Source organism: Chiroxiphia lanceolata, chromosome 13, assembly GCF_009829145.1.
Source record: "Chiroxiphia lanceolata isolate bChiLan1 chromosome 13, bChiLan1.pri, whole genome shotgun sequence".
In the NCBI taxonomy this organism is placed as follows: Eukaryota; Metazoa; Chordata; class Aves; order Passeriformes; family Pipridae; genus Chiroxiphia; species Chiroxiphia lanceolata.
This window is the reverse complement of record NC_045649.1, coordinates 12681335-12706022: the sequence shown is the minus strand read 5'-3', so window position 1 is coordinate 12706022 and position 24688 is coordinate 12681335. Positions and strand designations below refer to the sequence as shown.

At 36.8% G+C, this 24688-nt stretch overlaps 1 protein-coding gene across 6 annotated transcripts in view; it reads right to left on the bottom strand.

The window, feature by feature from the left end:
* FTO (FTO alpha-ketoglutarate dependent dioxygenase) overlaps nt 1-24688 on the bottom strand; it is a 231419-nt gene that overhangs the window by 118235 nt on the left and 88496 nt on the right. For 5 of the 6 annotated variants that reach the window (XM_032701074.1, XM_032701072.1, XM_032701077.1 and 2 more), the window contains exon 8: nt 11225-11349. In XM_032701074.1, the coding sequence (XP_032556965.1) occupies nt 11225-11349 (125 nt within the window). Of the gene's footprint in view, nt 1-6193; nt 6244-11224; nt 11350-24688 lie in introns of those variants that run through there. The other variant, XM_032701076.1, reaches the window with a different exon arrangement.

Below are 24688 nucleotides of genomic sequence, written 5' to 3'. Positions count from 1 at the left end.
ACTCACTCACAATGGGCCTGCACACTCACATCTGCACAGCAGTTGCCTATGGAAAAGTATCAGCTTTCAGTATTCCTTCTCATATGCCCTCCCAGCTGTAAATGAGGTTAGGAAACAACACTGTAAACACAGAATGCCTCCTGAAAGGTAAAAGAGTGGAAGAATAAAAAGCCTCTCAGGAAATTCAATTTGCACTTTGGTTTTTTTCTTAAAGGAACGCCCAAAGCTTAACAGCATTTAAAACTATTGAAATACAAAATATTGAAGGAAGAAATATAGCAGAAAAAGGAATTGTATTCTATGGTAGTCTTGTATTATTATTATAAAGAGCAGAATAAGGCATTATAGTAATAATAAAAGTGTACTACAAAAATTTAAATAGTACTGAACACCGATCTCATTGTTCTGAGTTGTGGGCTGCTGTATTTTAATTATTCCCCCCCCCCCGTTTTTTTTAAGAAATGAGCGTTTGAAGTTCCTTCAGCAAAAAACCAGGATACACACAGAGAGACGTCATAAATAATGCCCTATAAACCCATGCTAATTTATTTAATGTGAAACTCCAACACAAATTACTTAGCAGTGAAATTGCACCTCCTCTTATTGTGTATTCCAAATAAAGGCGAACAGATGTGCTCTTCCAGACCAAGCTATTGCTACAATTAAACCAACAGTCATTTTACAAACCAGCGAGCTATTTCATGTGCCTCTACAGCGCTAATCATCTTTTCTCCACTACCCCAGCCCAACAGAACAGCGAGTTATTTATAGAGTTATCTATCTTGCACTTTGCAGATGATGCCTAACATTATGACAACAGTGAAAAGGTCTCCGTACCTGCCTACCTAAAACAAGTTTCTGTAAAGTAATGAATAGAGACAGCTTGGGGACTATCCACCTGCACCGCCTGCCTTTTACTGCCTGCAAAGTGAAACCACAAGGGACTGGCAGAAGGTACTTGTCTGACAGGGCCAGGACAGCCTTTCTCCTCCGTGACAGCCTGGGCCTCGCCTCTTAAACCTGACCCACCATAATTCCTTCACAATGCAGCAGCGAGGCAGCTGACAGTAGCAGCTGCACCTCCTAAGCGAGATGGATGGAATTTTCATAACTAGTTCCCCAAGTTACATTTTACCTTCAAGATAATTTATGAGCTGCTGTGGAGCCTTGAAGAGACAATATGCTTGCCATAAAATTAACTGTAACAGTCTTGTAGGTTATAATTAACACTGGGAGGGTAGCACCAACTGGATGAAACACATGGCATAATTGATGGTGAAACTGGAAATTAAGGAAGCTAACAATATCATTACTGTGCACATCACTTTAGTGAAACCTATGCTTTCCAGGGGTTAATTACAATCCCCTTCCAACGTACACACTCTGATGGGGAGTGGATGAGTGTCACTGCTAGGAGGAGGCAGGTTTGCTGGCAAGGCCACCTTGCACCTGGACTGATGTATATATTGTTTTTTTTGCCTGGAAGAGATATACATGTCAAAGCAGCAGCACCAGCACCTGAACATCTGGCAGCAGGCACACTGTAGCTTAGAGATAGATGATTGCTCAAGCCTCATAGAATATTTCATTTTCGCTGCAGCCAGCAGACTTAATGGCAAAGAAGAAAAAATCCTCTGTGAGATTTCAGTTAATAGCACACATTATTAATTTAAATGACTTGAGTAAAGAAAAACATTTTAACTTTATATTGCTGTAACTTAGCAGCAAATTAAGATTTTTTTTTTCATCAGTGTATTATCATCCTGGTTTATTACATTAGTCTTCAGAAACATGCAGAGCAATCTTTTTAGCATCTTGCCTGTCAAGGGAATACTGAACTGAAGATGCAATGCTAGTGAGCTAGTTAATCAGAAATAATATTATAAACTGCTGCCATCTTTGGGAAGGAGAACATGCAATTCATCTGCCTGTATCTAAGACTCTACTCTCTAGCCAAGGCTTAAGGAATCATTAGTGAAATGTACTTTTTTTGAATCTCTCAAATTATTTTAATAAAACTTTTTTTTTTGTCCCTGGACAACATATGTGAAAACGTACAGATAAATGATGCAACACTGTCACCTACAGGCAAGCAAAACAGTTAAAACCTTCTCCAACATTGCACCCTCTTACCTCTCAAATCCTTCTCCCCTCCTTTCCCCTCCTCCAACCTGCCTATCAATTGTTAATAACACACATGTGGATTTGGGGATTATCTGTATTTCCAAATATAAAAAGAAGGGCAAATACCTAAAATGCTTTCAGAAGAGCCTAATATAGAATGGTTAGATCTTTTATGCAGTAAACTACATCTTACAATAAACATGCTGTGCAGCCAGCAAGTCATCTATGCTGGAGTGGATACATTGAGTACCTTACACCTCCTGTGCACTTGCTCAAATCCACCTTAATTAGGTGGTCAAAAATAATTCTGATAAGAATATTTTTCAAATCTCAGAAAGACCAAATGTTGACGTAGTAACATATGTGAGAAAGTAAAAATGAGAAAATGTTGACTTGTCTGAAAACAACTGACAAAAATTTAAACAGTATTGTCTAAACTTGCACAAGAAAAAGCCCTCCAGTGTAATTTGGAGCTAAATCTAACTCCAGCATATTCTTGGGCATAACTGATGGATCCATTCAGCTTACTCTTGCAGAAAAAGTGGAATACCTTCTTATTAGTAGCTCTTAGAATTCTCAGAACTCTCATTTTCCAGCAGAATACTCTTTTCTCCCAGTATTAGTGCCTTCACTTCAACGCTCAATAAATAGACTTTTCTTGGCTTCCCTTGCAAACCCTGTATTTTGAAAGCCTGTTTCTCAATCTTTTCAAGATAACTTTTGTTTCAATTATTTCTCTCAATTTCTAATCATATCACTGATGTCCACCACTATTAGTTTAACACCTTTCCACCTGTAAGTCCTATCTGCTCCACCACACTCTGGGCTAGATAAGCTCTAAAATACAGCAATGTGGAAATATGAGTACTCTCAGTCACAAGCTGGGGGTTGCATACTTCTAGAAGAGTTCTCAGGTGGCTGAGTTACTGAATAGTAGGATTTTCTTGTTACTATTACATATGCTTTAAGCACTGTTGCCATTTGGGACTACTGCCATTTACCAAAATAAGACAAAAAATATGAAAACAATGCATGTTTTATAACAGGTTCTCAAGTTCTATGTTTTTACAGAGCCTCTTAAGCTTAAGAAATGCCAACTTCCTTTTTCAGTTATTTTAAACACCATCATAGTTGATCATTTAATAATTCCTCATCAATGATATATTAATTATTGAAAATTCAGACAAAATAAATGGAACAAATAATAATAGCTAACTGAAACTGTTCAAATGCCCCAAAGATCTCATTAGCAGTGAAAATAAGCAAGTAATTCTAATTCTATTCTCCAGTTTATACTAGTTTCTCTGATTACTTGATACACCTCCAACCCATTCTTTGACCTCCCTGTGGACTGCACTTCCCTCTCATCAATCCTGTTACGATTGTCCAGTACTTTACCCTGCCTCTCTCCCAGCACATGATTATCTGTGCATGCTTCTATAACTTCAATGCAAGCAAACTGTGGAGCAATGACAGCCTCTTTCTGCCCATGGTCAGCCATGACACTCATTGGCTTATCACCACCTCACAACCACGGTCTAGACTGCTTAGAGCATTCTCAGCATCTTGCTCAATTTCTACATCCATTTAATTTTTGGCTGCTCCAAAAATGCCAGCAAGGGTACCTATTAGTGTCAGCTGTAGCAGTTGCTTTATGTGATATACACATCTGCCTAGTAGGGTTGGAGAACCAATGCATTTTACATAGGCCATCAAACACAGATACCCAACGGGAATAATCTTTGGCACTACCTACCTGAACCATATTTAAACTGCTGACCTGAAAGCAAAAGACTTTGTATTTCATTGCCAATCCCTGGAGCCATCAAGCTCTATGCATGTGGAAAAACTTTAATAACACAAGGCTGACAGCATTTAAGACTTAAGTCATGAACTTATGTAAGCATCTGCTCATTAATGGTGCACCATGATCAGTACACACACCATTTGGCAAGGGAACCCCTTTATGTTACCCTCTGTTTTGTAAGTGTTGGTAATGTACAGATTATTTAACACACCTCCAAATTAATGTCTAGTTTTAGACAAAGTTTCAGTTCACACTGTTTGCCAGCAGTTCAATGGATATGTTACATACCATGACATCAGCACATTTTGCTGAAGGTAGAGGGAAGTATGGATTGATATTGCACAAAATAAACCTCAGTGGATAAAGAGAAATAAACCCATGATATTTTTTCATTCACTGGACCACTGACACTTTATCCCTAGTCTATAACACCAGGTCTTTAGCTAATGTGGGCAGCTACAGAGCACAGTACAACATGGAATTCTCCCAGCTTTTCTCCTTTCCCCCTGCCTCTGGGAGACACCATTCTCTCCTACAGAAAGATGACAACTGATGCTAATGCTACTTTTTGGTTCAACTGTCTGATGATGTGGCTAACACTTTGTCTCCACAGATTATAAATTTGTCACCTCTGTGATCTAGTCAATCTCCAGTATCCTGCAGCCTGGAAATGCAATAATCTCAATTTCCAGCATGCAGGTCTCCCAGTGGTAGTGAGAAAATCATTGTCAAGGCAATGGAAAAAACAACACTAACTATCCTTCTTCTACTGCAATTATGAGAGCTTGCATAAATAAGGAAATGTCACCCACGCTGACTTTAAAAGCCTGTCCAAGTAAAATCAAACACAAAAATAATAAATCATCAAATGCTCTCTGATAGAGTGGGAAAATTCTTTATCTCATTTTTTTAAACTTTAATTGCACTATAAATAAGGACTAAATTTGTGTCATTTGCCAGTTTTTGAAGTGCCATTGAATTATCTTTCAAAAAGCCCATCTAGCACAACAAGAAGAAAAATCAAGAAATCAAAAAAGGAAAATGCCAAAGAACTTTGATTCAGTTGTTATTCAGGTATAGGATGATGCATCTCTGTGGTTTTCAGAAGTGAACCATTAAAACTGAACTAAAAAGATAAAGTAAACTCTCAGAGTAAACAATCCCTATGAAGGGATTGTCAGACTCTTAATGAAAGAGTCTGACACAGACAAAAGCCAACCACAGAGCTGAAATTCTGCAACTTTTGTTAGACTGCCCTGTAATATAATTTGGTTTAGGTCCCTACACCAAATAACTTTTTTTTGCATCATATTTCCTGTGTATACAGTGACATCACAAGGTAAGAAGTAGCATTTTCTGTAAGCAGTCACAGCTTGTAAACAGATAGTCTTTTCAAGGGTAAAGGGTCAAGACAGTTTCAAAGGAGCAGCTAAACAGCAGCATTTAATCAAGCTGCATTTCCATTGTTCCGTAGAGTACTTGCACCTATTGATCCCAAGCTTGGCTGCTTCAATGACTCCTCCATACAAGGAACACAGGTGAAAGACAGAGGCAGAAAACAGGAAGGGTCACGGGAAGCAAAAGAAGTCTGGTAATAAGCAACTGGAGAGAAGTCAAAGGTCAATCAAGGCAGCTGATGTCTAAGCATAACTACAGCAGGAGACCTGACAACTTCATTGAAGCCGCAGTGTTTTTCTACATTCATTTGAAAGCTGCAAGGTTGGTTTTCAGTCTGTCTCAAAGCATCTTCTTGATTAACATACAGTACACAGTCTAAGTACATTTAGTTTCTGAAAACCTGTTTTAGGTTACATACTGGATGCTGAACAGTTTCATTTTCTTCTTTTAAGGAGTATACACACACATATAAAACATGAATATCAGAGAATCCAAATATATTTTTTTTTCCTCCCTGTGATTTCCAAAATGATGAATGAAAGTTTTGGTCTATGCTTGTTGCTAACTTACTCAGTATCCATTCCTGCTGACACACATTTTGTCCAGAGAGGACAACTATTAAAAAAAAACCAACCCACTGGAGATCACACAGCTGTATGTACTGAAATCCTTACTAACTTCAGAAACATGGATCCTGGATTCCACCATATGGAAAAAAAAAATAATATCTGTCATTTGTATGTTACACAAAGAGACCACAAAAGTTTTAAACAACCCAAATACTTCCACTCACTCTCAGCCAAACTTTGATGCCTCTGCAGTTTTTCTGTTAAATTTTGGAACTAGTGTAGATCCCATTGCAGTAGTTGCTGAAGAGTTCACATTATTTCAATATACTTATCTTCTTTCCAGGCCTGTGAAAGGGTAAATTCAGTATTTATCAACCAGTCTTTCAACTGGTATTATCACATTTCATTTAAAAACTAGCATTCAGTGAGTTCCTCAAAATACACAAAGTCTGAGACAAAAGGAAAAAAGAAAAGCTCCAATTTTCCCAAAGCCCATGCTAACTTCTTAACCCATCACCTTTTCCTCTGTTACAGAGAAGATACAGTCCTTCTTTACATCACTTTCTCTTACTGGAGCTAAAAAAGAGTAAAATGTACCTCAATTACCTTCTTAATTGCGATCTAAAATTCCAAGGTATAAAGAGGTTAGTCATAAGAAAAAAAAAAAAATAACTTTTTCTTCAAAACAGAAAATAAAATATATAAAATCCTCCTGTTTCTCATTTAACATGCATACTATTTTAGGATTCCACTCTAAGATTCTTCATTGTTCTCATAGAACAGAACAGTGTTATCACAGAGTAGGACTCAACTGTCACAGCAGGCACTTATAATTTAAATTCCTATATAAATATCCACACAAAAATCCAGATTTCACTGTTGAGAGCTGAGTACCTTAACAGTGTAACTGCTCACTGTAGCTAGAAAAAATAAATACATACCTTTACATTGTTATGTCAAAACTGTGAGATCTAAGAAGGGGTTTGACAAAGGCAAAAAACGCTGAGGAATTATAGCTCAAATCTGACTTGAAACCTGAAACTAATATGATTTGCTATGAGTAAGAGGTTCTTTCTTTCAGTGCTGTGCAAAGATGGAAGAATATAACAACTCTAGAAATACAGTGACCCAATCTACAAAATATTATGGGTTGTAGAATGACCTCATAAAAATAGATTTTTATTGTGTTATTTCAATGATGCAAGGTTATAAGTTATTGATTCTTACAAGATATAATCAATTAACACTTTTCTGCTGTTTATCTCACGAACCAGAAGAATTTTGTGTTTACTTTGGTACAAACTATTTATTGAACGTTTATTCTGTTTTCACTATGTCAATTTGTCATTACATGATGATTTAGAGAGAAGTTAAGATTTCAGAATTTGGTTGAGTAGCAAAACTATGAAAATACAATGATCATAAATAATTTTATCAAACTTTCCATTCCATTGTGTCCTCCTACACTTTATATTTTCCAATATGTGGTTGAATTTCCCCTAAGACAAATGGTACAATTTCACTGAGGAAAATAGCAAAATGGACATCAGAGTCTGTGTCATAATAAAATCATTTTGTACTAATAAAGTTTTTCCATTTAAAAAAGACATATTTTAGGAATGGTTTAACTAACCATATTTTTTCCTAGCAGTCAATAACTTCAATGCAGCTAAACACTACTTTAAGTTAATCTACTGTTGATTTATTGATGATAAATTAGTTTGGTAGAAAATATACATCTATGAAAAATACTGCATTTAATTGCTTAATTGTTTTTTGTTGTATGTCATGCAAGCATTAAAGACAATGTTATTATAACATGATACAAGTTCTATTAGGAGAGATAAGAACTACAATTCTATTTAACTATAGTCCAGTTCTCTCAGGCACTTACTGGTTGGGAAAAGTGCAACATCCTCTCTTGAAATTCAAGTACTTCTTTTTTTTTTTTTTGGCCAAACTGTTTCTTTATGATATAACCACTTTTCTGGTTCCAGTTAAAAAGTAAAATAAAAAATGGCAATAGCATCATCAACGGGGAAAAATATTAAGCCCTTTTCAAAAAATTAATCAGGTGCAGATATTGAACTGTACTTTTTCATCCTTTGTCTCACTTTTCAAATGATAATTTCTTCCACAGTCACCATTAAATCTTGATCTATTCCAGCTCTCTGTATGGGTCATTGATTCTAGATGTACCATGGTTATTTTTAAATGTTTCCCTTTCGTAGAGAAAAAGAGGGCTGTCTAGAGCCAGATGGGTAACTTCACACTTCATTTATCAAACCAAATGCATTAGACTCCACCCTCTCTTTCCCACTATTGCTGTTAAATTTCCATATAATTTGGTAGCAATTTTCATTATCATACAGTGACCCTAAAAAGTCTATACAGGTTTGCATGGTTAGTCCAAGATTCACAGCTGTTCCCTTCACCGTCTATTTGCTACAGTAGAATCCAAGGTTCCCCTCACTTTATAAGGTGAACAGTGACCTTCTATAAGGAGAGGTCAAGAAGGGGTCAGTTCAAAGGGCTAGAGTAGCTCTTTAACAGCTATAACAACCTGTCCATCAGGCACTATCACGCAGTATAAACAAATCTGGGGCTTTAGAAACTCTGGACCATTTCTGTTAACACTCAGAAGACGTTCACTGAGTCCTACCTGAAGTATTTTGGATCGCTACCACTCAGAGAACAACTTGAATCCCTAAAAGACCTGTTCAGATAGTTGAGATACTGACATATTTGCCTCAAAAGTATATGAAATGCTGAGCTGCAACACTAAGCACGCTGCCATGTGTTTTGGACTGCGGAGTTGAAAAAAAATCTCAAAGAGTAATTTCAGTTCATTAATATGCAGAAACACTGGTACAACTTTAAGCACATAACACGAGGGCATGCTTTAACCATGTAGATACATATCAAAACAGTTCATAAGGCTAAATTTCTAAAAGTTCAATCAGTTTGTATTACCAGTTCTCAGCGTGTCATTTCAGGTGTTAATGACACAAATAAAGCACCAGAAAGAACACAATGACTACAAAACTCTACAAAGACCAAACACAGAGTAAAGTTTTTTTCCAGCTGCCCTCCCTTCACTGACCTAAATTTCTTGAAGTTGTACTGTTCATAATCTGCTCTCTAATGCACAATGTAAGGTAATTAGAGTCATCTGTATTTAACTTCCACAGGAAAAAAAATTCTATTATCTAATCTAGCTGATCCCCTGATAGCCTGTTGAAAGTAAAATACTGTAACCTATTGCCTGCCCTTTGACAAGTGCTAATTATTTCCTGTCCAAGCACATTTTTCTCATGTAATTCCAAAGTACACAATAGACTGATCTCTAAAACATGAGCAGCCCTGCTTGTACCACGGCGGACGTTTTATAACTTTCACCACCGTGTGCTCGATGGCTACCACAGCCAGTGTTTCATTCCAGACATGGAGCAGGAGCTTTGATGAAGTAAAGTGAGGTGTATGGTAACAGCCTGTTTATGCAGCTCATATGGATGAGACTCTCAGATAGGTCACTGGAATGGGAAACATCAAATAGAAAGAAAAAGGATTATGGATATTTAATACTCAAAGGACACTTTCTTTCAGAACTTTCAAGGCACAGTGCTCTTGAAATTTTCTTTCAGGTGTTTAGTTTTAAGAAGGCCTGCACTTCATCTGCTTGTGCCTCTCCCCACCCCCCATAATTGTAGTGCTGCTCTGTCAGGGACGAGGCTACAGCTCCGACTGCAGCCCTGGCTCCAGCCTTGGAGCGCTCCGAGCAGCAAGCAGAGGCCAGAAACACAGAAACCCACCCCCAATTGCTATTATTTGTGATGACTTCATGTATTAGGGAATTATTGTTAAACTAAAGGAACACTAAAATGATATTTGACTCACTAGAAGCTTTCTCCTCTGGTTCACAACAAAGATGCACAGAATGTCCCAGAAAAGCCTTGAGTGATTTCCCCTGTCTCCAATGTGGCCAAAATGTTTGCATTATTTAGCAAGCACAGTGATGGAAGGCAACCCTCCCCCCCCAAAAAAAAACCCTCAAAACAACTAAAAACTCCTTAAATTCCTCAAAAAAAGATAAAACCCACATGATAATATGGACAATATTTTACTCAGAGATCTTAACTGAGTAATACACAAACAAACATTCCATACTCATAAGAACACAAACTTATAAAATGCAGCCTCTAATTTGCAAAATGATTACGTGTTATAATGCTTATATTTTATCTAAAGCTTCTAAAATATTTCAAGTCCACTCACTGTAACTGTCTGGAACAGCAAAGACACTCAAGTGTCAGACCCAAAATCTACAGATTGCTTTTAAAAAGTTAGCTCAGTTTTCAAGAACTACAACAAACCACAAAAGAGCTCCCTTAAATGGAATATTTAGTGCAGGTAAAAAAATAATGCCAATTAAGGGCTAAATCTCATTTTAAAAAAATCTCATTTACAAATTCTGCATTAAAAATTACTTTTTACTAAAAACTGTATTTAATTATAAATAAGAACACCTGGTTTAAAAGAAAAGCTGTATATTTGGTAGAAAAATTTCATAGACTGATAGATACTTAATGTAAATCATGAACAAGAAAATAATAAGATTATGAAATGAGTATAAATCTAAAGCTTTTAGAAATAAATGTGGAAAACGGTGACATCAACTCATTTTACAGCTAAAGAGAAGGACATAAGGTGGCATATGGTGGAAATTCTGTTTCTATTCACCTGCTTCTGAACAAACCAAAAGTATGGTGTAGCTGTAGCTTCTGAAATGCATTCAGGCTACATTCCAGTAACAAACCTTTCCAAATAAAAACACAAACGCCTTTTTAAAATTGTTGACCTGCTCTATTACCATGGCAATGAGCTCTATTAAGAACCACATATAATAAACCAGTCATAATATGAACTCCAGCAATACCATACACTTATGCCAATCTCACCCAGTTAACACCAGTTGGATCCCACAGGAAAATGGCAGGATCACAAAGAAAGCAGCCAAGCAGTGTGTCCATTTAGCATAGCATGCCAGCAAAGAGCATTGCTCATATTGTCAGCAATATATGGAAAACCTCAGGGCACTTGAGGTGGCACCAATCCTCAAATATATATATATGTTGCCTCAAGCTATTATCAATAGCCTCCATTATGCGAGCACAGTAAGGGAGCAGTCTACCCCACAAAGTAACTGTGAAATCAGAAGCAGAGACACTGACTATTCCATTCAAGGAATTACTATCTGAACAGTGAAAATTTTGAAAATTTTTTTAAAATGTCAGCTTGCAAGGGGATTTATAGGAGTGTTTCCCACCTTACTGTCCATTCTTTACGCAGCCTTTGTCGCTCCTTAAGGACTAGCAGGAAGCAGCTGATGGTTTCATTCCTTTGTTCCTCAATTTGTTGTTCTTTTCTAACTTCGGAGAGGACCAGACTTGTCTTAAAGAGAGGAAACACATAAAAATTATAATCTAGAAATAGGAAACAATGTGTAAAATTAATAAAAAGCCCATAAGCAAATAAGGACAGTAAATCAATAGTTTTTTTTATTACAGTTCCACTGCTGACAAATCAATACAGTAAATGATGGTTAGAAATGGCCACCATATATTTGGTATTTAATCAATATACATGGCATATAAGGTAAACCTTAAAATCTCATTGCCTTAAGTATCACAACAAGACATTGTGCATACTAGGCATCATTTTCTTGAGGCGTAGTTCCTTTCCTTTCTAAATATTATCTGGTATCAAATAATATTAGAAGTATTTTCTTCAATGCATTTGTTGGGGGATTTCCCTCTCCCCATCTGCTCTTTGGTAAAGCTAATGAAAACACCTGTATTTACTGTATCTTCTGAAAGGAATTTCTGATGATGTCCCCATGTTCTCTTTATCATTAAGTATTTCAGTTAAACAAGTAGAAAAATATTTTCACTCATAGCATAAATTAAAAACTGCTAAAAATATACATATCTATAAATGCAATTTATTTAGGTCATCTGCACAGTATGATGACACACAGTCTCTGCAGACTGAAAGTTACTGGCCTTCCCAAATGTGTTGACAATTAACATTGGTATAACAAAAACGCAGATCTTCCTATCATCCTTCATCCAGCCAGCAAGCTAACTCTAAATCCATCACTCCATCTTTGCCTTCACTAACTCACCCACCATTTTCTCCCCTTCTTTCCCCTACACTTCCCAATCTCTGCCAACTTGGGAAGGACATGGCACATGTTGATGCTCACACTACTGACCAGCCAGATGTCCACCAGTGCACATGTGCTGACTCGATGTGCAGCAGAGTAACCACGGCAGAGTCAATGCAACAGTCTCTTCCTTCACTGAAGATATTATATTGTCTTTTTCACCTTAACCAGCCACTGATATACACTTAACTGTTTTTGCTGTTCTAACCTTCAGTCACATGTTCTGCAAACATATCAAAGTATCTAAATGCTTTTGGGAAGGATGACAGAATAGACAGAATACTTGCACAAACCTATTTTTTTCACAGTAAAGGAGGTAAAAAAAAAAAAAAAAGAAGTTTCTAACCTGAGGAGCTGCATATGTGACTTTGAAAACACAACTCAAACATAACTAAGAGCTGCAATTCCTATTCCCAGCATAATCTCTCTTATAGGAACAATGTGACAAAAACACATAGCATGTTGCCTCCTCAAAATCACACACACGTTACATTCTGCCCTGCCAAACTAAAATTCCTCTGGGGATCCTGTGAGAGAAATGATTGTTATTATCTTTAGTTTGTGAAAACAGGAAGACCCTACCCTGGGTCTGAAAGGGTTTTTTTTTCCACAAGAAACAATAACATGCAGATTACACACTTCTTAAGCTACATAAAGTAGCAGTAGCATTACCACCTCCATGGTCATTCCATAAGACAAGCATGACAGGGTTCACAGAGACAGAAAATAACTTTATTGTACCAACGTCTGATGACAAAGAGCAAAAAGCATCTGTCTCCCCACCTCCCAGTTCTATCAGTTGGCCTACCAAAAGGCATTAGCCCATCATATGGGACTTACACATCAAAAAGAACATTTTCTTGTAAAAACTCAAAATGTTCAAAACTCTGTCTATACAGATCACATTCTTGACCTTGCTTTGACATTACAAAGCAAACAAAAAGCCAGAGAGCATTTTCAGATAAGGATTCCCTGACATGGGTTTCCCTTGCACTGACCTACAACATCTTTTCCACAAGCTCTAATATCCGCCAACTTCAACAATCCTGACCTTACAGCCTCACTTCCAGCAGCTGCACAGTTTAAAGCAGGATTTGATAGAGGACTTCAGCATGTGAAAACACACATGAGATGATGTACATTCTTTAATGAGTGTAAATTAACACTCCTTGTCATTCACAATAAATATACCTACTAAGGCTTTAACTTTTATATTTATCATGTACAAGCCTTGACACAGCACTACAGCTACAGTTTCTCTCTATTATAGGATGATCAGACCACAGCCATACAGTTAGACCACAGCCCACCAAGCTTCCCTTTCAGAATCCTTGGATGGCCACATTAATCACAACAGGACAGGGAAATCCACTGGTGACAGTGACGTGCCTACTTCTCTCCAAGACTGCAGTAAAGTCCCAAGTTTAAAGATGCTCTGCCTCACAAAGTTGAAAGAACAGTTATTTGCAGGTAACAAACATCAAAATCCCCAACATAAGTGATTCACACAGTGCAGAGCACGGAGAACTGATAGTTCCTAAAGAATTTTTAGTTAAAATCTAACAAAGAGAGGATGTTATTAGATTGTTATCAGTCAGGGATGGGTGACCACTTCTCCAAGTGGTCACAATCCCATAATGCTATTGTATGAATTCTGTGGAGTTGGTCAAATTGTAAATTTGGTTCTGAGTTCCATTACCTGAAGTCCCCTCCATCTACAGGAACATCATAACTCTGGAAACTGAACTTAATTTTTACTGAGAGAAATCATATTGCTCCAGCCTTCTGTTAACACCCTTCATTTATGTGGTGATGTGCATAGTTCAAGTCAAATGCATAGTTTGACACTGACATCATAAACGCTTCTTTATTAAGCCCTGTGAGAACAGTTGCAGCTACCTGGAGGGTGAAATAGTATGATTAAGCAACATACAACAATAATACATAACCATTCAACTGATTTACTTGTTTTCTAGGAGTGCTGAGGGCAGTGAGGTTACCTGGAATGTGAGTGCAGGGCTTGATGTGTAGCTTTTATAGAGGCATTTCTTAATAACTTGCTATTCTTATAATCTCAATAAAAATCTCAAATTGTAACAAATAAAGCAGCATTCTGGGTAAAATAATATTAAAAAACATGTTCCTTTGAAAGGAACATGTTCCTTTCTTTTCCATGTAACTTGTTTGGGGATTTATTTTTAACAAGGGGATTTTATACCTTGACTGATAAAGGTCAAGGGTTCAAGAAACTCGGTCAAAGATGTTATCAGCTGGGAAAGCCATTTCCTCACATCAACACTGATAAAAATCCATCTGAAACCCGGCTGATACCACCCCTTCTCTAGAGAGCAGGAATGACCTTCTGAACATCACTATAGTTGCACATCCCATCAAAGAAAATCTGATCTTGTGTCTCAATTCTTTCAATGACAGATAATTGTCTGCAGAGGCCCCCTTTGCCCAATGCTGAGTGAAGCCTTCACATTTCTGAACTGGACTCAACACTGACTCAGTGTTTTTCAGCACACATGGGACTGCAGGACAGTAGAATAAATAAACAATGCAACCAGCCCTACAGCCTGTCTTATCTCATCCTTGTGTTCACAGAGATTCTTGAGGGTGGTAATGTTTACAAACTGCTGAAACTTTCTTTCTTCTGCTTCCTGAGCTGGCAAAAACATATCCTGGACAACTTAAGCAACGAGATTATGCAAACTGCTTATCACTTGTGGGAAGCAACTCCTTGTTTCATTGTTCAGCATATCACTTTAATAAGCAATATTGTTAATATTTTCAGTAAATCTTACTCAATTCTCCTTATAGATCTATTAATGTATTTAAAGCCTTTCCTTGTAAATCCCAAATGGCATGGGTCTTAAAAAACAAACACACAACCCACCTCTCAAAAAAGCCCAAGGGTATACAAATATATATCTTACAAATATATATATATATATATATATATATATATATATATATATATATAAAAATGAAGTGTGCCAATCCAGCCTTCTACATTAAACATAGTATCTAGGAAACTAAACTCTTTGACTTCCTCCTGGTACAGCAGCAGAACTAATCTAATGCTCTACTGACCTATCAGGCAGCAGCCATCAGAGCATCTTCTCTCATTATGTAAGAAAGGAAGGTACTGAGATTAGATTTTAAGAGACCAACACCCTATTCCCTCTCATTCCCACTGAGAAAATATATTAGTTAGATGGGACTGAATAGAAGCTGTTATAACCAAGTCTTTCTATTCACCCAGGAAATACACTCAAAATTAGATACGTAAAAAATCTAAACTAGGTTTTGTAACAGGATTACAGTAATATTTTTTTCTTAGATACACAGCAAAAGAAACTCTGTTTTAACATCCATAGGCCACTACCCTGCTGAACTGTGTGTGTCCTGGGTGAATACTATGTCATGCTTACACACATGCAAGTAAAAGCAACATCTAAACACTCCAAACCCCACACTGGTACATTTTCAATCTTCCAAAGCTAGATTTTTCCTTCCTTTAATACAGACCTCTTGACGAGCCAGACTTAAGGTTAAAAACACTGTATAGCTGGAGACATGAAGCCTAGTGTTCTGTCAAACAAATTAGCCTTCAGTCTGAACTAAAGTGGCACTTGGGACAGTTTGCCTCTTGGTTCTACTTTATTGGGTCAACAAATCAGATTTTTCACTCTTAGATTTAATTTACTCACCACCAGTTTAAATAGGATAAGCTTCTGAATTTTTACCAACCACTCCTACTTTAACATAGCAGTTATCTCCAAAAAAATCAATAACTAATACAGAAAGGAAAAACATAAGGAAAAACATCTCTGTAAGCAGAGATGAAATGTTGTTCTGTATCTTCCCTGTTATTTTTGTCATTTTATTTTGCTTTCAGTGCAAAAAGTATCCTGATGAAATTCTAGACTAGTATCCTGATGAAAACTAGAACATGGTGCCTTTTAAAGGGGTGGAGGAAAAGAAGCTGAAATCTATTAAGCCATGTTAATTTAACATGTTGTAATTCCTCCATAATAAAAAAAGCTAGTAATTGCTTACAAAACACTGCTCATTTCTTCTTTACTTTTAAAATACAATCAAATGTACCCATTTTCATTGATATGATGGAAACAGCCAGTATGGTTTAAGTTATCACCCAGGAATTTGGGCACATTAAACCCAATTCTCTGCCTTTTGTTTATTAATCCACTATGCCAGATATCACAGCTTCACTCAGCAACCCGCATGTTTTGGATGATATTGAAAAACGAGTCATGTTTGTCAAAGAAAAGTTTTAAAAAAAAAAAAGGTAAAGAGGAAAAAAGTGTTGTTTATAGAAGCCAGCTGCTCTGGCTTCGGCGCCAGCAGCTCCTCATCCTGCTATTTTACGCTCGCAACCCCCACTGCCCCCACTGGCACAGGTACAACTAAATGTTGACTTCAATGCTTCAGAGAGCACTCAACTGATTCTGTACATGATTAATTGCCAAAGACATGGCTGACCATATGGAACAGAGAAAGCATCAAGTAATTCATACTTCTGTATATGATCATTTGGCCCCTGTTGTTTTAATGTACAGGAAAGAGCTAGTATAGCACAGACCTGGTGTCTTGCCCTTGACAGCCCATTAAGAAATCTCAAAGCACCTAGTTGAAGTTATGCTGTTGGCTTTTCAATAGCAGCCTAATAAAACAGAAGCAAAGCTTTCCAACTAGTCTTAAATCTTTCACATACAGTACATTAACCACTGCTGCTAAAACAACTGGTTTCTTATGATAGGAAATGGGATTTGATTTCTAGCCTCTGCATACTTACTGAAAGCCTTTTTCTGACCTTTGGGGGGTTTACAAAATCATTGTTCGTTTTTCCTGCCATTTTCCCCGGTTTCTTGCCATGGTGATCCTAATAGATTTGTTTAAGGTTCAGTACATTCTACTCTTACTAGCTGTTATATGCAAACTGTACAATGAAGGTAGGCCCATGGGAGCTGAAAGGAAAGAAATTATTATTAACTATTTTCTTTCTGAGAGTCAGAGAAGTCACTAAAACATCTAAAACATAATTTACTTTTAAGGAGCCTACAAAACAAAACAAAAAATTCCTCAAAAGAAGCAATATACTAGTGTGTGCTTTCTCGTATCAGACTGGAGACGAATCATCAAATTTCATTTGAAAAGGAAAAGACAATTTATTTTACATCTGTAGTATTCTCAAGGATTTCTGACACAGACCTCAAGTAAAGAAAAGAGTGCAGACTTGGAATATATGTCAGTATCATTAACTGCTTTATATTAGTTTTATCTACCGTTAGCATCTTTCCAGTCATACACAGTCAAAGAAAAACATTTAAATAATGTTTCCCTGTCAAAGCTCTTAAGATGACAGTGCTAAAAAGTTAATCCCCATCCTCACAGATCTTCTGGCAGTTTTGACGTATGTTGGCAAGGATGTATTTGCTGGCACCTTCCATTAGAAAATATTTACACAGAGTTTTCTTGTCTGAGGATTTTCTAGTTGACTAAATGATCCTCATGGTCTGAAGGGCCTTATGTGGGATATTGTAATCATTGGACATTCGTCAGTGGTAATTTCCCAGGCTGCTGAAAATTCAGCTAACACTATTAATAATCCAACAAAACACATGAATAATCCACAAGCCAACATGAAACTCCCTACTGTTCTGGTTATTGATTGAGAACCTCCAATGCAAAACCAGATTTTAAAGTCAAATATTATGTCTATTTTAAATAAAATATAAAGGAATAGAAAATTTTATGAAAGACGAGTAATTTTTGTAGGGTAAAAAGGAATGAAAACTCAAGTTGCTGATGTGAAACCATTGCCACAAAGAATATACATTCTCTCCTAGTATTATATTCAATGGTGCACATCAAAACTAAACAAGTACATAACCCAATTATAAAGCAGAATGCTTAAAGTCAGACATATGTTTAAGCTCTATATACAAGTCTACATGCATTAAAATGTTGGCAGCCCTGCCTCCCTTTGAGGTATTCACTGCTGACAGCAAAGGATGAATACCTGACTTGATAGATGAGTAGTTTGACCTAGAAAAACCTACAGTGAGTAGATCACTTGGACTTTTTCAGAGAAACTGTAGTCTTGTCTGCACTAGAAAGTTGTACCATTTATCTATACCTGTGGAGCTAAAGCAGTACATTTTCTAGTTTTATGAGTTTAAAGGTCATAAATTAAACCAGGTAGAGTTGACTTAGAAATAACCATTACTTTATGCCTATATAAGTGTATTTCTACTTGGGTCTTGAACCATATATTTAGGAAAAAGGAATCCAAACAGAAGTAATGACCAAGTAATTCTTGGTTACTCTGGCATGCCACAACTGAGTGAATTTCCAATTGAGGAAAAAAAAATAATCCTTTTTACCGGATGATTCACTGTAGTTATGATGGGTGTCTGTAAGATATTCAATACATAATTACAAAGTAAAAAAATGTATAGAGATCAACACTTTCCAAGTATTTTTGCTGCACTAACTGGTTTGGCCATGTTCTAAAGGTGAAGTATAACCCATCTCATCATGAAAGAGCAACCAAACCACTCAAGATATTTGGCATAAGAGTGGCTTAGCATCTTCAGATGTATGGGTGAGTGAAAGGTTACCCTTCAGCCACATTCTCCCAGAGCATGGCCCCTCCACCTCTGAATCATCAATAGCACAAAGAATGAGGCAGGCCTACCATGCATAGTGGATTATATGAAGTGTAAAACATTGTGGGGAAAAAGCTTTTGAAAGAAGTCAGGAAAAAGAAATCACGCTTGCAAGAAGATCCAGCTGACAGGCCAGTCCCTAACAAGTGAATATGTTTGAAAACATTGTGAATGCAAGAAAAGAACATGCCTTTTGTTTCCAAACCTACAGTGTGTCTTTACCCCAACTGTTGCCTGCATGGCTGAACATATGTTTTCTGAGCAAGAACTGAAGCAGAAAGTGTTCTTTGTTATAATTCACTCCTTTGTATACACCTCCCTTTTTCCATTTTGGTCACATGCAAACAGTAGTTACGCTGAACACTTAAGTTCTGAAGGACTGCACAGCAGTGCATGCTTCAGTGATTATTTACTATTGCTGAAATCAGTTGAGCTAAGATGCACTACAAGACTCACTTGGCTAATCTGCACTCTGGACAGCTTATATTTTGCAATGCTGAATCATGCCAAGTACAGCCTGCACATGCTTGCTCTGCCAGCAGTCTGAATTTCATCATCAACAAATATGTGCAGTTCTCATAAGCACTGAAGAACCACACAACAAATGGTTTTATGCATTCAGAAGAACTCAAAAGAGTACCCTATATATAATTTTCTTAGCATCTCAAAACTAACATCGTCAGTTGCTTTGAATAATTTAGGGTGGGGGAGAGAGGAGAGGAAAAAATGATGGACTTCAAAGCCAGAAGTAGGTAATTCCACCTCACAAACACTGAAATGAACTGAAGTTTAAATTAAATACTCAAATAATTTTACTAATTCTAATGAAATAATTCTACACACATAAGCAAGGCATTGCTTTGACTCATCTAATTTATACTGAAGCCCTAATACACTAAGCTACATATAAGCTCCTCTTAAAATATTTACAGATGAAAATTTGGACCAAAATCTCCAAACTAGACCCCTGGCCCTTGTAGCATTCAAAATACAAACTGGAATCACTAAAATTAACATTATTCTCACAAAAACAAGTCTTTTTAAACATCCACAAACTATGAAGAAAGATGGAAAACAGTGAGTGCTAGATTCTGAATTCATTATTGCATTTTTATTTGTGACTACCTTCAGTGTTTAATTACATGTCATGTTACTGATTTCCTTGAATAGCACATCTCAGTGCCTATTTAGTATGGAAAAGCCTAGAATACCAATATTTTCCTCCCATCATTGAAGCCACTACCTGTTGCCATCAAGCTACTTACTGCCTTAGCCATAACGCTTCCTAACACAGTGTGTACTAAAATATAGTTGTGCAGAAATTTAGGGTGTCATTAGTTTGACTGAAATCATTTAAAACACAGAAAGCCACGTTACAGAATGGGTTAAACGCTGCAGAATGAAGAAGCTGGAAGCCACAATCAAATGAAGCAGCAAGCCACATGTCCAGAAGTGCCTGTGGGCATGCTTTGTCTAAGACACATGCCATAGCAGAATAGCAATTTAGTACATATGCAAGATAACCACATACAGCTGAATCGTATCTTCCAATGACATAAGGGTTTCAATGCCTTTATCATCCTCACAGCACTAAATGCACCGGGTCTGTGGATATCCCTGTGAGAATGGGATTCTCACCGTGTTGTTTCAGAAATGAAGTTTTGTCACACTTGGCTCAAGTAACAGCTTCATTACCCCCAGTGACACCACGGCACGCCGTTGTGAAGATTTAAAATTCATAATCATGTAAGTGCAGTAGTGATACAAGCTGTCATGGCCAAAGGGACAGAAAGAAAATTTAGAGCACACTGCTGGGAAGAGCATAGGAAATAAAACCAAAATAGAACCTCCTACACTATATGTACTTAATGTATGGGGAATATGACATTGACAAGCAGCAAGGAGAGCACCAGATATTGTTATTAGTTCATTATGACAACAGCATTTGGAAATACACTTTTCTAGAAGCTGTGGATCCTTGTTTCTCTACTGAAAACTAGGCTGATTTCAGTGCCTTATCCTCCTCCAGTTTTGCTACAGTATATTTTACATAAAACCACATGCTAGGCACTTCACATATAGGCCATGCAAATGGTGATGAGGTGACATTGGGGATGTGCAGTGTAAAATGTATAACCTAATGCAATGTACTAGAAAATTTAAAAAATGGAGGCATTGACAAAGGAGAAATACAGAAAGGTCTACTGATTTAACTCACATCAAACAGTTGCCCAAAATATACCATCACTACTGCGGATTCAGTCCTTACAGTAAATATGGATTCCTCCTGGAAGAGCAGGCAACTATATAGTCTTAATTCTCTTGCATTCAGAGCACATTTAGGAATAAAGTTTTGCACATGTCATTCTGACTTATTAGAGCATAATGATACATAATCCTGTAATATAGGTACATGCCACCTATATATGGACACTAATTTTCCATTATAAGTGATGAAGACGAGTATGTCTTACTATATCTTACTAGTATATAAAGGCAACACAAATAAGAAAAAAAGACAATTACAAAATTAGTTCAGTAGTTCAGGTACACCTACAATGCTAAATAAGCAATGCTTCACTATAGTTAATGTCTGATCAAACTTACCATCCTGTAAGGCTCAAAAGAAGTCTACAATTTTTTCCAGAACAAAAAAAAAAACCCAAACAACAACATAAAAAACCCCAAAACAAATCACTAATCACAGCTCCTCCTAAATTAAAGGAAATTAAAACTCTGCCTATTCTTTTATGTGTATGCCCATATTTGCTGTATACAGACATACACACCAGGGTACAACACAGACAGTACACCCGCAGTCACTGCTTTGTCACATCCCACTTAATTGCAGCATGGACTCATGGAGCTGGAGCATTAACACACAGTACACTCAGGCAGACCTCCATCCCTTCTAAGGACAGGTTACTTCCACAGAGGTTCTCATCCTCTAGAGACACTCAGTTGCCAACTTGCATCACGCCAGGCACTCAGTAACATTTTCTTTGCTATTTCTTTTTCTTCTGAATGCAATATATCGGTAAAACCTACCCTTTATAAGGCTGTTAATGCCAGCTATAGGCAGCTATTGATTATTCTGCTAGAGTTGTGTCCCAGTAAAACACCATGCTACAACATTGAAGAAGTATTTAAAGATTGAATGTCCAACTATTTGCAAATTTCACTATATCAAAAAATACTACATAGACAATTTTCATTAATGTCACAACATTCAGTCAGGGAAAATAAACTTTCATCATATGATTCATGTGCCTAACAAAGAAAACAAACAGTGTGATCATCAGATCACTGTGAACATATACACATTGATTACTCTCTGAAACAAGGCGTGTGCTGAGCATTCTGGCTCCTCAGCAGAGACGACACTTGCATGATGTGCTCACAAATTAGGACAATACAATTTGGAAAAGAGACAACACTGTTACCCTGTGGCATCCCACAACAATGCATTCTGTTACCCTGCACCACGACAGTCACAGCTGCTGCCTCACCAGTCATTACCACGTCCTTCTACAGCCGTGTGAAACAAGATATGGGTTCTCAAGTTCAGCTGCAAAGTCCAACTTAAGAGAGAGGTCAAAGGTGGCTGACTAATCACCTCTGCACTCTTCCAGAAGGAACTGTTAATCCACTAGTAAAAAAGCAATGTCAAGGATGTATTAACACAAACTGGCTGAGCATCCTTAACAGACACAAAGTGACTACATGCCACAGTGGAGATGTTCTCCACTAACCTCAAAAGCTTTTGGATCTCCTGGGTTGCTGAAGAAATGAAAAAGAGCAGTTGATGGAGAAGGGTCTCACCTGTGTTCTCTCATACAAAAACTTCTACCCTTAAAGATACATCATGACAAGCCATGCTAGGGCTCTAAATCTCCAGTTAATGTTACTGTCTACCTACTTCACTTTCTGCTTTACCACGACACTACAGGGCAAATCACACTTCACAGCAGAGTTCACATGTAAGAGGTACATTCTATTTGAACAATCATTCAAACTATCAATGTTGTATATATAAATATTTTTCTTCTTAAAGAGGAAAACATGCCATTTGATGAAAACCTGGTGTCTCTCTTCAGTATTTGAATTCTGGAGTTTCTGTTCTTTATTTTTTGTCCCTTTTCAATTTTTTGTTTAGGATATCATTATGCAATCTTTTTACATATACCAAATCAATTTTCAGAAATACCCACATTCACTTAGGAAAAAAAAATATCTAAAACATTTTCACTAGAACATGGACTGCCTTCTAAAAATATTTGATATTTTTTGACATTCATAATAACTCTCTTTTCAAGACTTGTATTTGTTGTATGCTCATTTACAGTCTTAAACGCTCTACATTTTGTTGTTTCACAAAAAAAATTCTTAAATGTTTATCAACAGAACTGCTTCCCGATTAAACTACCACAAATGTTCCTGAGTATTAAATAACCTTCTTCCAAGGATGGCAGATTTCATCCTGTTTATAACTAGTTGAATCAGTTATTCTCGTACTGGAGAGAACACTACATATGGTAAGTTGTTCTTACCAGAAATGAAGTGCAAGAAAATTAAAACCCAAGACATAACTAAGAGTTATTACGAGGAAAAAGAGTATTTTGATAAGCATCTGTGAAAACATGTTGTCACAGCATTTCTGTCTTAAAACAGAGGAACAAGATACAGTAAACTTAAGTTCATACTGAAGAGTTTTCATCTCAGGAAAGTCACTATTTTTGTCTCAACTGCAAGCCAGAAAACACAACCCAATTTTCCACCTTGATTAACAAAGTTTGAAAATCAACAAAGTACTATTTCTACTAAGCTGCAACTTGCTGTATTCAAAATGATGTTTTGCTTTTATAATCATGTATTACTGCATCTTCTAGACATAATACCTTCTCCTTGCCTTGTTCATTCAGTGTTTACACTCTTGGTACCTGCACAGAAACTCTTGCATACAACCCTGTTGGATCAAATTCATCTCATTGGATGGATCACAACCACATGTATCTACTGTTCCATGTACTGGTATAAGTCTGTGAGTCTCGAAACAAGACATGAATCAAATTATATTTATGGTCCAAATTCATCACCAAATATGGAAAAAAGCAAACAACCTGGAACTGAGATATCCCCCCAAAAAAGAGCATGACTTCAACTTTTTTGGCCTACAAAACCAACTACAAATGTCAGCCACAGAATACCATCAACACTGGGTTTGAAATCATCTAAAATCTTGGGACTCAGGGCCAATTCTGGACAATCAAAACAACTTGTAAGATTTCAATATCATTCTTTCTCCACACATCAGTGACCACAAGCAGAGAAAAATAACACTTACCTAAAACTCCTAAAACCATTTTAAAAGTCTATACTTTGCTAATTTTTAAATTGATTGAAAGCACTGAGCATAATAATTTAATTTGACATTTTTAGAAAGTCTCAATTTTAAACCTCTTTATCAACACAGAAACAGCAACTGGAAAATTGTTACATAAAGGGGTTTAGGTGGAAAAGAGCAGTTTCAGCTTTGTTTCCTACTTTTAAGATATCAAGAACAGAAAGAAGAAAAGCTTCTTCGTTTTGTATTATTTGAGGTGAATCCATTAGCTCAGTTAAAAAAAAAAAAGAGAAAGAAAAAATATCACAGGTCAAAAGAACAAAATGACACACAAAAATCCATTGCCAAACTGGCTGTCGGTTGGATGCACAAGAGTAATGCTAAACAACTGTGGTATGGAGACAAAATATGCTTTCTTTAAGACACTTTTACAATAAGTTATTTAAGCCTTGTGAACAGCCTTGCCTTGCACCCACCCCTCACACATTAATGAAAACAAAGGGGGCCCATTTACATTGTAAC